Raw genomic sequence first — 15,777 nt, 5'->3', positions numbered from 1 at the left:
GTCGAGAATCCTGGAGATCTCGAACTCCAAGTTTCCCTCGACCAGAACAGGAGGAGGAGGCAATGGCGATGGTACCACCGGTTTAACATACTTTTTTAGTAAAGACTTGTGGAAGACATCGTGGATCCTCCAAGTCTGCGGCAGATCAAGTCGAAATGCCACAGGATTGATCACAGCAGAAATCTTATATGGACCAACAAATCTTGGACCCAGTTTCCAAGATGGCATTCTCAACTTGATATTCCTAGTGGACAACCACACCAAATCACCCACACACAGGTCCGGACCAGTCACACGTCTCCTGTCAGCCATTCGTTTATACCTCTCACCCATCCTCTCCAAATTCCCTTGAATCCCCCGCCAGATAGAGGATAAGGCAGAAGAGAATCTCTCCTCCTCTGGCATCCCGGAGGAACCAGACCCAGAAAAGGTACCAAACTGAGGATGGAAACCGTATGCGCCAAAAAATGGCGACTTACCCGTGGACTCCTGCCTACGGTTATTCAATGCAAATTCTGCTAAGGGCAAGAATGAGGACCAGTCCTCCTGATTCTCAGCCACAAAGCACCTCAAGTAGGTCTCCAGGTTTTGATTGGTATGCTCCGTCTGACCATTCGACTGTGGATGAAAAGCCGACGAGAAAGAAAGTTGAATGCCAAGTCGAGAGCAGAACGCCCTCCAAAACCTGGAGACAAACTGCGTGCCCCTATCAGAGACAATATCCGAAGGAATACCGTGCAATTTAACAATATTATCCACAAAAATCTGCGCCAGAGTCTTAGCGTTAGGCAGACTTGTTAGTGGTATAAAGTGAGCCATTTTACTGAAACGATCGACTACCACCAAAATCACTGTTCTCCCGCAGGAACTCGGTAGGTCCGTAATAAAGTCCATGGACAAATGTGTCCAAGGACGAGATGGAATAGACAATGGAAGAAGTGAACCAGGCGGTCGAGTATGAGCAACCTTAGACCGAGCGCAGGTTTCACAAGCTGCCACATAGTTCTCAATACTCTTACGCAAACCTGGCCACCAGAACCTCCGGGACACCAGATCACAGGTAGACTTACCACCAGGATGTCCAGCAAGAACAGTATCGTGATGTTCCTTGAACACCTTGTATCGTAGGCCCTCAGGAACAAACAACCTCCCTGGGGGACACGAACCAGGAGCCCCCTCCTGAGCTCCCAACACCTCCATCTCCAATTCAGGGTACAGAGCGGATACCACCACTCCATCTGCCAAAATCGGCGCTGGATCTTCTGAATCACCTCCCCCAGGGAAGCTGCGAGACAAGGCATCTGCCTTGACGTTCTTGACCCCTGGGCGAAAGGTAACCACGAAATTGAACCTGGTAAAAAACAATGACCATCTGGCCTGTCTAGGGTTCAGACGCTTGGCAGATTGCAGGTAAGCCAAATTCTTATGGTCTGTATACACAGTAACAGGGTGAGAAGCCCCCTCTAACCAGTGACGCCATTCTTCAAAGGCCAACTTGATCGCCAACAACTCCCTATCTCCAACATCATAATTCCTCTCTGCGACCGAGAGCTTCCTGGAGAAGAAGGCACACGGGACCCACTTGCCAGGAAAAGGACCATGCGAAAGCACCGCCCCAACCCCCACCTCTGATGCATCAACCTCGACCACGAATGGCTGAGATACCTCCGGCTGCACCAGAATGGGAGCAGACGCAAAACGCTCCTTAATAGCCGAAAAGGCCTGCAATGCCTCATCCGACCAGACAGAGACATCAGCGCCCTTCTTGGTCATATCAGTAAGAGGTTTGACTAACGTGGAATAATTCAAAATAAATTTTCTATAATAATTCGTAAACCCCAAAAATCGCATCAAAGCTTTCTGATTCTCCGGTCGATCCCACTCCAGAACCGCCCGGACCTTTTCGGGGTCCATACGAAAACCAGAATCAGAAAGCATGTATCCCAAAAATGGAAGCTCTTGCACCGCAAACAAACATTTCTCCAATTTGGCGTATAACTTATTCTCCCGCAGGATCGTCAAAACCTGTCTCACATGATCCTGATGGGTCTTCAGATCAGGAGATTAAATTAAAATGTCATCAAGGTAGACTACTACGAACCTCCCCACCAAATGATGAAAAATATCATTGACGAATCGCTGAAATACCGCTGGCGCATTCGTCAACCCAAAAGGCATTAGTGCACAGTTAAACAGACAACACACCAACCAGGCTCTGGACGAGAGACAGAGGAAGGGTCACCTCCTAATTTATCCCTGACCTCTTTCCCTGCAATGCTCAGCCCACAGACAAACCTTGATGGTAGACTTGCTGTGTCCACCAGCCTAAACTAACAGAACCCTGAACTCCCTGAGATGGTGAAGTGGGGAGAAAGGAGCAGCCAGCTCGCACAGAACCTGGATGGGTAAGATGACATAAACAACCAAACAAGAAAAGACACTTATCTGCTGAGAGCAGGAACAAACAGCCAACCTTCCTTCCAAACTTCCCAGACACTAATGAACAGTATAATCCGCTCAGAGCACTTTAGCTGGAGACCATTTAAACTAATGACTCCACCCAGTGCACCTGATGCGAGGCGGATCCAGCACAGCATCAAAACAAATACTAGACTCGTGCTGCAATCCTGGCTGACCTCCGCACATCGTCAGAGTGGGGCATGACAATAGGTGCGTTCAGTTTTTGCATTTGCAATAATGATGATTATTTTAACTTATATTTTTCATGACACGATGTACTGTACACATTTCCTGAGTCTCAGCACATTTGTGTACCCTTATACACTTCAGGTAGCGTTATTCGTGCCAACTCGTCTACCTGTGTCCACACTAAGTATTCTGGTTCTTCCCCTATAATTTGTGTACCCATAAAGTGATTATAATCCTTTGACTATGTGCCCTCTGGATCGATATTACATCCAACAATTATTATTTTTTAATTCATTCGGCTATCCAATCATTTATATTTAGCGATCTATCTATGTCTGCCGTTATGACATTTGTATTGATCGATTTTATACCCCTTTTAATGTATTCCATGATTCAATCATTTATATTCATTTATTTAGGTCTGCCGTTAATCTATTGTTTTTTTACTTTTTTACATTTATTTTATTCTCCATTTTTATAGTTTAGCCATTCATTAGTCACCTTCCTCCCCACCCAGCGTGTTCCTGCACCCGATCTCGCCTGCACACAGTTCTTGGGATCGCTGTGTGACCAGTACGATCCTGCCTCCTACCTGCCCATACATTCTTACTGGGCTTTGCCCTCAGCGTCCTGTTGCCAGGACACAGAACGATCACGTGACGGCTTTTCAGGTCACGTGGTTGCACGGTACGCAGTGATGCTTCCTCCTACCCGCCCATACACTCCTACTGGGCTCTGCCCTCAGTGTCCTGTTGGCTGGACACCGAGCGATCACGTGACAGGTCACATGATCACACTGTGTGCAGCGATGCTTCCGGCATCTTTCCCCAGCTGATAATTGCTGCACTAATAATCTTCAATATACACTCACCTAAAGAATTATTAGGAACACCATACTAATACGGTGTTGGACCCCCTTTTGCCTTCAGAACTGCCTTAATTCTACGTGGCATTGATTCAACAAGGTGCTGATAGCATTCTTTAGAAATGTTGGCCCATATTGATAGGATAGCATCTTGCAGTTGATGGAGATTTGAGGGATGCACATCCAGGGCACGAAGCTCCCGTTCCACCACATCCCAAAGATGCTCTATTGGGTTGAGATCTGGTGACTGTGGGGGCCATTTTAGTACAGTGAACTCATTGTCATGTTCAAGAAACCAATTTGAAATGATTCGAGCTTTGTGACATGGTGCATTATCCTGCTGGAAGTAGCCATCAGAGGATGGATACATGTTCTCATTCTGTTTACGCCAAATTCGGTCTCTACCATTTGAATGTCTCAACAGAAATCGAGACTCATCAGACCAGGCAACATTTTTCCAGTCTTCAACAGTCCAATTTTGGTGAGCTCGTGCAAATTGTAGCCTCTTTTTCCTATTTGTAGTGGAGATGAGTGGTACCCGGTGGGGTCTTCTGCTGTTGTAGCCCATCCGCCTCAAGGTTGTGCGTGTTGTGGCTTCACAAATGCTTTGCTGCATACCTCGGTTGTAACGAGTGGTTATTTCAGTCAACGTTGCTCTTCCATCAGCTTGAATCAGTCAGCCCATTCTCCTCTGACCTCTAGCATCCACAAGGCATTTTTGCCGTCAGGACTGCCGCATACTGGATGTTTTTCCCTTTTCACACCATTCTTTGTAAACCCTAGAAATGGTTGTGCCTGAAAATCCCAGTAACTGAGCAGATTGTAAAATACTCAGACCGGCCCGTCTGGCACCAACAACCATGCCACGCTCAAAATTGCTTAAATCACCTTTCTTTCCCATTCTGACATTCAGTTTGGAGTCTTGTCTTGACCAGGACCACACCCCTAAATGCATTGAAGCAACTGCCATGTGATTGGTTGACTAGATAATTGCATTAATGAGAAATAGAACAGGTGTTCCTAATAATTCTTTAGGAGAGTGTATATTAAAGTTTTTACATTCTTTCGCCTGCATCTTATATGGTGATATATTATAAATATTCTATTGTATATTTTAAGGTGATTTGTGTCCAGTACACCAAAGTGACATGTGGGCAGGCTTTGGACCTCCCCCTTTACTCCATTTTGTGCCTCTTGGCGTTTTTTTTAAATGTATTTAAACATGTGTGTAGTGTATTTTTAACTATCAGCAGTCTGTACCTGATGAAGGGGTTCTTTTACCCCAAAACGCGTTGTACCACCTGCCTTAATAATAAATCTAGTTCCTGTTGACGACAAAGGCTGGTCCTTTTCGCCGTGGGATCATCTCCTTTTCCTTTGTAAGACATGCTTGGCAGAGGTTTGTCTCCCTTTTCTTTGCATATACAAACCGGATTCCAAAAAGTTGGGACACTATACAAATCGTGAATAAAAACTGATGCAACCTTATACCATCAGAGATGCAGGCTTCTGAACTGAGCATTGATAACAACTTGGGTTGTCCTTGTCCTCTTTGGTCCGGATGACATGGCGTCCCAGAATTCAAAAAAGAACTTCGAATCGTTACTCGTCTGAGCACAGAACAGTCTTCCATTTTGCCACACTCCATTTTAAATGATCCCTGGCCCAGTGAAAACGCCTGAGCTTGTGGATCTTGCTTAGAAATGGCTTCTTCTTTGCACTGTAGAGTTTCAGCTGGCAACGGCGGATGGCACGGTGGATTGTGCTCACTGACAATGGTTTCTGGAAGTATTCCTGAGCCCATTCTGTGATTTCCTTTACAGTAGCATTCCTGTTTGTGGTGCAGTGTCGTTTAAGGGCCCGGAGATCACGGGCATCCAGTATGGTTTTACGGCCTTGACCCTTACGCACAGAGATTGTTCCAGATTCTCTGAATCTTCGGATGATGTTATGCACAGTTGATGATGATAGATGCAAAGTCTTTGCAATTTTTTGCTGGGTAACACCTTTCTGATATTGCTCCACTATCTTTCTGCGCAACATTGTGGGAATTGGTGATCCTCTACCCATCTTGGCTTCTGAGAGACACTGCCACTCTGAGAAGCTCTTTTTATACCCAATCATGTTGCCAATTGACCTAATTAGTGTTAATTGGTCTTCCAGCTCTTCGTTATGCTCAAATTGACTTTTTCCAGCCTCTTATTGCTACTTGTCCCAACTTTTTGGGGATTTGTTGACACCGTGAAAACTGGAATCAACGTATTTTTCCTTTAAAATGATACCTTTACTCGGATTAAACGTTTGATCTGTCATCTACGTTCTATTACAAATAAAATATTGACATTTGCCATCTCCACATCATTGCATTCAGTTTTTATTCACAATTTGTTTAGTGTCCCAACTTTTTTGGAATCCGGTTTGTAGATTTGGAAGATCAGAGCATGAATGTTGATGAAGCTGTCAGAGTGGCAGACTTTGTTAGAAAAGTGGATTTCGTACTGATGATGATTGACGATTGAATAGTTAGCGAGTCGTTCAGAAGTGCTCGCATCACACAGAGCAGTGGTCGCTGTAGTAAGCGGTAATTCGATCATTATAAACTCGCTAATTGTTTGTCAATGCATATATTACACACAGAAAATGGGTGACCACTTATTATAGGCTCAGATATGCGCTTGAAGAACGAGAATTTTCAACTGTGCTGAAAGATCGCGATCAGCTGGAATGGAACAATTTTGTGAAAGCTGGAAACTATCACCCAGTGCAAAGACCGCTCTTTTGTGAATGATATTACCCTTTTTTTGCAATGTGTAATGTAGGCTTAACACAAGAGTCCTTAATAGATACCACCAATCAAATTGCAAGTTGTCATAGAGCCATCTTATGTACAATAGGACTTCTGCTTACATTTATTACATCCCTTGCCTTATGTCAATGTACTTGTACAATGTAGTTTTTTTTTTTTTTTTCTACACCTTTGCTTGATCCTCTAATCAGCAGTTGTGTCTACATAGAAACATAGAAACATAGAAACATAGAATGTGTCGGCAGATAAGAACCATTTGGCCCATCTAGTCTGCCCAATATACTGAATACTATGGATAGCCCCCGGCCCTATCTTATATGAAGGATGGCCTTATGCCTATCCCATGCATGCTTAAACCCCTTCACTGTATTTGCAGCTACCACTTCTGCAGGAAGGCTATTCCATGCATCCACTACTCTCTCAGTAAAGTAATACTTCCTTATATTACTTTTAAACCTTTGCCCCTCTAATTTAAAACTGTGTCCTCTTGTGGTAGTTTTTCTTCTTTTAAATATGCTCTCTTCCTTTACCGAGTTGATTCCCTTTATGTATTTAAAAGTTTCTATCATATCCCCTCTGTCTCTTCTTTCTTCCAAGCTATACATATTAAGGTCCTTTAACCTTTCCTGGTAAGTTTTATCCTGCAATCCATGTACTAGTTTAGTAGCTCTTCTCTGAACTCTCTCTAGAGTATCTATATCCTTCTGGAGATATGGCCTCCAGTACTGCGCACAATACTCCAAGTGAGGTCTCACCAGTGTTCTGTACAGCGGCATAAGCACTTCACTCTTTCTACTGCTTATACCTCTCCCTATACATCCAAGCATTCTGCTGGCATTTCGTGCTGCTCTATTACATTGTCTTCCCACCTTTAAGTCTTCTGAAATAATTACTCCTAAATCCCTTTCCTCAGATACTGAGGTCAGGACTGTGTCAAATATTCTATATTCTGCCCTTGGGTTTTTACGCCCCAGGTGCATTATCTTGCACTTATCCACATTAAATTTCAGTTTCCAGAGTTCTGACCATTCCTCTAGTTTTCCTAAATCCTTTTCCATTTGGCGTTTCCCTCCAGGAACATCAACCCTGTTACATATCTTTGTGTCATCAGCAAAAAGACAAACCTTACCAGCGAGGCCTTTTGCAATATCACTTATGAAGATATTAAACAAAATCGGTCCCAGTACAGATCCCTGTGGAACCCCACTGGTAACATTACCTTGTTTTGAATGTTCTCCATTGACTACAACCCTCTGTTGTCTGTCACTCAGCCACTGCCTAATCCACTCAACAATATGGGAGTCCATGCTCAATGACTGCAGTTTATTGATAAGTCTTCTATGTGGGACAGTGTCAAAAGCCTTACTAAAATCTAGATATGCGATGTCTACTGCACCTCCACCGTCTATTATTTTATTCACCCAGTCAAAAAAATCTATAAGATTTGTTTGACATGATCTCCCTGAAGTAAACCCATGTTGTTTTTCATCTTGCAATCCATGGGATTTTAGATGTTCCACAATCCTATCCTTTAATAGGGTTTCCATTAATTTGCCTACTATTGATATCAGACTCACTGGTCTATAGTTGCTCGATTCCTCCCTACTACCTTTCTTGTGAATGGGCACGACATTTGCCAATTTCCAATCTTCCGGGACGACTCCTGTTACTAATGATTGGTTAAATAAATCTGTTAACGGTTTTGCCAGCTCACCACTAAGCTCTTTTAATAATTTTGGGTGTATCTCATCAGGCCCCTGTGACTTATCTGTCTTCACCTTAGACAGCAAACTTAGAACATCTTCCTCTGTAAAGATACATGCATCAAACGATTTAATAGTCATTCTTTCTAGTGGAGGTCCTTCTCCTTTTTCTTTTGTAAAAACTGAACAGAAGTATTCATTAAGGCAGTCGGCTAGCCCTTTATTCTCTTCTACATACCTTCCGTCCTTTGTTTTTAATTTAGTTATTCCTTGTTTTAATTTCCTTTTTTCATTTATATATCTGAAGAATGTCTTATCCCCTTTTTTCATAGACTGAGCTAGTTTTTCTTCTGCCTGCGCTTTAGAAGTTCTTATAACTTGCTTGGCCCCTATCTGCCTAATCTTGTAGATTTCCTTATCTTCATTGCTCTGGGTTTTTTTATAATTACAAAATGCTAGCTTTTTATTTTTAATGATTTGGGCCACTTCTGCTGAGTACCACATTGGTCTCCTCCTTTTTTTGCTTTTACTGACAAGTCTAATGCAACTTTCTGTTGCCTTCAATAATGCACCTTTTAAGTAGTCCCACTTCAATAGTATATGTCTTTTTGCTATAGGTAATCTGGGCATTTTGAGGAGGAGTTAATTGCTGGCATTGTCAACGCTTGCTTTTGGTTCTTTTAAAAAAAAAACGAATTTCAGTCTTGGGAATGTGTTATCAGAGCATAACCTATTATGTACATTACATTTTTATGTTAAAAATATGTTTTTAGTATATTTGGTGATAGGAAAGAACTGCCAATCATCAGCAGATGGGCGAGAGAGCAGGAGATTACAAATAACTGACTCTTCTCAGGCAGATTTGACTCTTTTTAAGGCCTGTGCTGCAATGATTATGATGCTGGTTCTCGGCAACCACTTACTTTTACCTGATGAGTGACACACCGCTGGATTCAGCATTTCTGTCACTATTTTATGCTGCCTTCAGTGAGGTCAGCATAAAGTTAATGACAGATTCTCTTTAAAGTGCTCTCAATACTTTTACTTTTTAGAAATAAACAATGGGAAATAATAAATAAATAAAATAAATAAATAATAATATAGTTGAAATAACACTTTTCATGATTTGTCATTGTATGATATTTTGTCTTTATTGCGGTGATTACGATAATTCACTTAGATATGTATACTGTACGTTATCTGACGTTACTGTGCTTTGTTTTACTGCTGCGAAAGCTTATTTTTTTTATTGCTTCTCTTTCAGATTAGCTTTATATGTGTACGAGTATTTACTACATGTAGGAGCTCAGAAATCTGCACAGACTTTCCTTTCAGAGGTAAGAATCCATGTTTCATAGATGTTTTGTGTCATTACCTTTCTGATCACCGTATGCTGTGATGGCATAGCCATAGAAGTTTAAAGGGTTGCACAAAGTTTTTATAATCTCCTCTATCCATAGGATAAGTGATAACTACCTGATTGGTGGAGGTCTGACCACCAAAACGCTCACCAATTGCATTTCCAGCAGTCCCATAGATATAAATGGTATAACAGCACGCATGTTTGACTGTCGCTCCATTCATATGGAAAGACACAGAACCTCATCCTCATGATTGAGGAGGTCGTAGTGGTTGGACTCTCACCAATCTGACACTTGAAGCCTAAAACCTTGCACAATCCGTTCATTGAAGTATGTCAGAAGATAGTGTTGCTGGATGTCTACGGGATAGGATCCCCACATATTTCAGAACAGAAATGGTTAAAAACGCAACAGAATTTAAAACTGCATTAAAGACCATATGAGTATGGGACTGAGCGACCCTCCTCTCCACTTTGTCTACACCATGTGTTTTGTGTTTCTTAGGCCCCAGTCAAAACTTGTAAAGCAGCCAGAACAGCTAGTTGTGTGGTTATGAGATGAATACAGTTTTTTAGAGGATATATTTTAGCATGCTCAGGCGAATGTTGTAATCCATGACAACAAGCATTGTACTTTCTGCACTCTTCCATTAAAGGGTTTGTCCGGGTTCAGAGGTGAACCCGGACATCCCTCCATTTTTTACCCCGACAGCCCCCCTGACATGAGCATCGGAGCAGTTCATGCTCCGATGCTCTCCTTTGCCCTGCGCTAAATTGCGCAGAGCAAAGGCATTTTTAGGAGTTCCGGTGACGTACCAGGGCTCTCCATGGGGCTGACAGGAACCCCGGTGACATCACCGGCACTGATGGGCGGGATTTAGCTCTGCCCTAGCCAGTAAAACGGCTAGGGCAGAGCTAAAGCCCGCCCCTCAGAGCCGGTGACGTCACCAAACACACTGCCGGGCGGAAGTTACCGCCCGGCAGTGTGTTATTGTAAACAAAAAAGCCCGTGCCCTGCGCGATTTAACGCAGGGCAAGGGAGCGCATCGGAGCATGAGATGCTCCGATGCTAGCCTCAGGGGGGCTGTCTGGGTGAAAATAAGGGTATGTCCGGGTTCAGCTCTGAACCCGGACAACCCCTTTAATTAGCAAATAGAACTTTGTGGGTCATCTAAGCCCCAAGCCTGCAGCGTTTTGCTGTTTGCTTGACGAAACTGAGCCAAACGGATCCGTCCTGGCACACAATGTAAGTCAATGGGGACAGATCTGATTTCTCTGACACAATCTGGTACAATGGAAAACGGATCCGTCCCCCATTGACTTTCAATGGAGTTAATGATGGATCCGTCTTGGCTATGTTACAAATAATAGAAACTGATCCGTTCATGATGGATGCATTCGGTTGTATTATTGTAACAGATCCGTTTTTACAGATACATGACGGATCCGCCCAAAATGCGAAAGTAGCCTAAGAAAGGCCCAAACATCTTGTGTAAAGGCTGTGTATGGACATCAGTTCCAAAGATGATACATTTTCCATCATGTTTGCAAAGGCAAAGTTTGGCTTATAATCCATTGTTTGAAAACCTAAACTGGCTCAATATGTAAAAATCAACAGGAATGTACGTATAAATGGTGTGTTTGAACCAAACCCTTGTGACATGGAAATTTCAAATTGTTCCACACAACGTATTTAAATAATTTAGAGGATGTCCTGAATTGGGGGTTCCAGTATTTCTTTTTGTGGTAATCAGATTGTTGAATGTACAGGAGTTGAGCCACTCATATTTCCCCACAAGTCCTTATGAGGTTTCTAGCAGTCAAATAATGAGAACTTCTATACACTGCGTGCAGAATTATTAGGCAAATGAGTATTTTGACCACATCATCCTCTTTATGCATGTTGTCTTACTCCAAGCTGTATAGGCTCGAAAGCCTACTACCAATTAAGCATATTAGGTGATGTGCATCTCTGTAATGAGAAGGGGTGTAGTCTAATGACATCAACACCCTATATTAGGTGTGCATAATTATTAGGCAACTGCCTTTCCTTTGGCAAAATGGGTCAAAAAAAGGACTTGACAGGCTCAGAAAAGTCAAAAATAGTGAGATATCTTGCAGAGGGATGCAGCACTCTTAAAATTGCAAAGCTTCTGAAGCGTGATCATCGAACAATCAAGCGTTTCATTCAAAATAGTCAACAGGGTCGCAAGAAGCGTGTGGAAAAACCAAGGCGCAAAATAACTGCCCATGAACTGAGAAAAGTCAAGCGTGCAGCTGCCAAGATGCCACTTGCCACCAGTTTGGCCATATTTCAGAGCTGCAACATCACTGGAGTGCCCAAAAGCACAAGGTGTGCAATACTCAGAGACATGGCCAAGGTAAGAAAGGCTGAAAGACGACCACCACTGAACAAGACACACAAGCTGAAACGTCAAGACTGGGCCAAGAAATATCTCAAGACTGATTTTTCTAAGGTTTTATGGACTGATGAAATGAGAGTGAGTCTTGATGGGCCAGATGGATGGGCCCGTGGCTGGATTGGTAAAGGGCAGAGAGCTCCAGTCCGACTCAGACGCCAGCAAGGTGGAGGTGGAGTACTGGTTTGGGCTCGTATCATCAAAGATGAGCTTGTGGGGCCTTTTCGGGTTGAGGATGGAGTCAAGCTCAACTCCCAGTCCTACTGCCAGTTTCTGGAAGACACCTTCTTCAAGCAGTGGTACAGGAAGAAGTCTGCATCCTTCAAGAAAAACATGATTTTCATGCAGGACAAGTCTCATCACACGCGTCCAAGTACTCCACAGCGTGGCTGGCAAGTAAGGGTATAAAAGAAGAAAATCTAATGACATGGCCTCCTTGTTCACCTGATCTGAACCCCATTGAGAACCTGTGGTCCATCATCAAATGTGAGATTTAAAAGGAGGGAAAACAGTACACCTCTCTGAACAGTGTCTGGGAGGCTGTGGTTGCTGCTGCACGCAATGTTGATGGTGAACAGATCAAAACACTGACAAAATCCATGGATGGCAGGCTTTTGAGTGTCCTTGCAAAGAAAGGTGGCTATATTGGTCACTGATTTGTTTTTGAATGTCAGAAATGTATATTTGTGAATGTTGAGATGTTATATTGGTTTCACTGGTAAAAATAAATAATTGAAATAGGTATATATTTATTTTTTGTTAAGTTGCCTAATAATTATGCACAGTAATAGTCACCTGCACACACAGATATCCCCCTAAAATAGCTAAAACTAAAAACAAACTAAAAACTACTTCCAAAAATATTCAGCTTTGATATTAATGAGTTTTTTGGGTTCATTGAGAACATGGTTGTTGTTCAATAATAAAATTAATCCTCAAAAATACAACTTGCCTAATAATTCTGCACTCCCTGTAGATATCTGCAGAAAACAGTCTCAAAGGTTATGTGTCAGCTACTAATTTGCAGTCATTGGCTACCTGGCTTCTAGGATTTGTGAAGCATGGCCCACAATGGTATGTAAGTATGGGAGATGCTACAGTGACACTAGTGCATTTAGTATTTTAGCTTTAACACATATGGAGTACTTTTAATTTTGCCACATGACACTGGCATAATGTTTTTGTAATCTGTAAGGAGGATCATCCAGTGATTTGTTCAATGGTTCTGACAATAAAGTCAACTGGATCCTTGAATGAACTATATGAAGTTTTACATATCATTTTACAACGTTAGACCTCGGTGTGTGGACCAGTAGATCTCCATATTAGGTCACCAGGCTGTTGGCTCATTCACAGAAGTAAGTCACTTGTCTACTGATATAGTTGTGTTTTTGTGGGCCTGTGAGCACTGGTTTCTAGGGAAATGTTCATATACTAATCTGCAACTAGTTCCATTAGATATTGTGGTTTTCACTGACTCTATGATGATATTAACTAGGACATAGGTAAGTAACAATACATTAAGGTATAAAGAAGGAATGGCTGTGGAGCAAGATCATTAATTGTGACTGCTAACAGTAGAGCATGGGCACTGCGGCATCTTAAAAAGGAACTCCTACCTGGATTGGTCCCCTGGTAGATCACCTCCCTTATGTTCTATGAAATGCATGGCTACCCCTGTTATAGAGTGTCTCAGTGTGATTAGAGTAATTCAGAACTGGTGATTTACTCAATATGAATTGCCATAACAAAAAATATAAAGCCAAGTTGTGGTGGTCGAATGGCAAGAAACACAGCCGTGGTCCTGCTGCAGTGTACCATGTATTGTTCTCCATGGCACATGGAAGAGATTATGAGTAGACATTCAGGTCACATCCTATCCAGATGTTTAAGATCCGTGTATTAAGCTCTCATTCTGTCCTAAATCCTGTCTGCTGCTTTTGTAGTTTATTTGTTTAAGGCAGTGGAGTTATATAAACTGCATTTTAATTCTTCCAATTGCACACAGTTGTGATCAGGCACCGGTGTATTTCTATATGTATGTATGTTGTAGGGTACGATGCTGGTAAATAGTGAATCTAGAAAACATGTTTTAGGCCTGCTTATGCTATCTAGATATAGCCTTTTGAAACATGAGGAGACATTTTATACATTTGTTGCAGACTTGTGATAGCTGAGGGTTATGAGTTGTGGCAAATGAATCAAAAAGAGAATGCAAATTATGGTATAAAATTATTAAAGGGCATCTTTCTCTGCAACTGCTGCACTATCCCCACTTTAATTGACAGGGCCAGGTGTGATGAGGTTTTTACTGCCTGGCCCTGACTTCCCCTAAAGTGCAGAGGATGCAGCAGTTGTAGAGAGAGCAGAGCCTCTAGGTGTAACGGCAACGTCCCCATTGCTCCTAGAAGCTTATTGCAGATATTAAAACCTAATTTGTCTCAGCAATGCGGGCATATATGAACATGGGGCCAACAGAGATGCCTTCAGCTGCCACGCACATGTAACAGGTCAGCCAGTTTAATAGGTACAAATCTGCTGACTGATGCCCTTTAATGCTGTCTTTTCAACCCCAGCTTCACTGTATGAAATGCAAAGCCTGCAATACAATTATTGCCGAAAATACTAGATCCCAGATGGATCTCATGAACAGTCAATGGGACCATCAAGGATTTGCTGTTATCTACTGGGAAATGAATCTGTCATAGCTATCATGGTTCTGCCATAAAATGAATCTATGGCTCTAGTGTGAACAGAGTCTAATAATCGATTGTTGTCAGTATAAACTGAGAGGGCTGTAAATGTACACAGAAATGAGCCTTTTGTGTCTTGTAAAAAGTGGAATGTTAATCCTCAACTGTTCACGTTAAAGGGAATCTGTCACCAGCGACCTCCCTGTCTAACTGTTTGCATAGACACATAGCTGTGGCTCACTTGATTAAAAAGCAGTTTTTCATTTGTTGATTCGAGGCTCTGTTCCCAAGATATGATACTTTCTCTTAAAAGGCTAATTAGGCCTTTGGTGCAGTTATGGCATCACCATTGCTGTAGTTTCACCAACTCATTTCTGTAGCCACCCCCTACTTCTCTGCTTTGATTGACAGGGCCTGTCAGCGCTGGCCACAGTGGAGCTTGGGTGCAAGAAGAGCAATGGTGACACCCTCATTCCACCAAAGGCCTAATTTGCATTTTAAGAGACGGTATCATATCTCATATCCTGCCCAGCTCCAACCCTGACTCCATCCCCTACTTTCAATGGAGCTAAACTGAGAGCAGTTCTGCGCTATTCAAAATGAAAAACCACTGCAAAAGCTGCCGCCGTTTCTGCTGTGTGATCCATGCTTGATTTGGACACGGTCAAAATCCATTGTGTGAACATACTGTCTCTACTCCTAGATTCTGTGTCTGCTTCAGAGCATGTAATGTGACCCTGTGACATCAGAAGGTCCTTACAGTGCATGGAGACTGCTCAGTGCCCACTACCATTCTGATCATACTGCAGCCTTCCATGGAGGACTCCTGCTATCAGGGATGGAGAGGGAATTTAATGTGGCCCTGGAGATAAACTAAAAGTGGACCCATATTGTAGGCAGGCCTAGATTGACAGAAGGTGGGGCCAACACAAGTGGCCAGGGTCAAATCAAGTAGGCAGGGCCACCAACATGCCAGTAGTATTTTGTGCTACACTTTGGTATTAGGTTCAGCAGCAAAACCAAATACCAAAGTGCAGCACAATATGCTACAACAGCAGAATCAAATCCCACAATACAGCACAATATACTGCCCAGAATCCAGCCTGCCTTATGTCACTACACCAGGATGTCTCCTACACAATCTCTGGTGTGTCCCTGATGTACTGATTTGCTGCCAGCGCTAACTGATGACAACTGTAATAGCTTAGCTCTCTTCCCTACGGTTCTCTCTTAGTAAGGGAAGAAAGCTGGGCTCAGAACCGCCAGAGCTTATCGATGACT

General features: G+C 42.7%; 1 protein-coding gene across 1 annotated transcript in view; it reads left to right on the top strand.

Annotated features, from left to right (window-relative positions):
- Positions 1 to 15,777, top strand: part of SSBP4 (single stranded DNA binding protein 4) — a 468,852-nt gene that overhangs the window by 61,275 nt on the left and 391,800 nt on the right. The window contains exon 2 of the mRNA XM_040417640.1: positions 9,288 to 9,360. Within this exon, the coding sequence (XP_040273574.1) occupies positions 9,288 to 9,360 (73 nt within the window). The remainder of the gene's footprint in view (positions 1 to 9,287; positions 9,361 to 15,777) is intronic.

The sequence above is a fragment of the Bufo bufo genome, chromosome 2 (assembly GCF_905171765.1).
Source record: "Bufo bufo chromosome 2, aBufBuf1.1, whole genome shotgun sequence".
NCBI lineage: Eukaryota > Metazoa > Chordata > Amphibia > Anura > Bufonidae > Bufo > Bufo bufo.
This window is presented reverse-complemented; position numbering and strand designations above follow the sequence as displayed.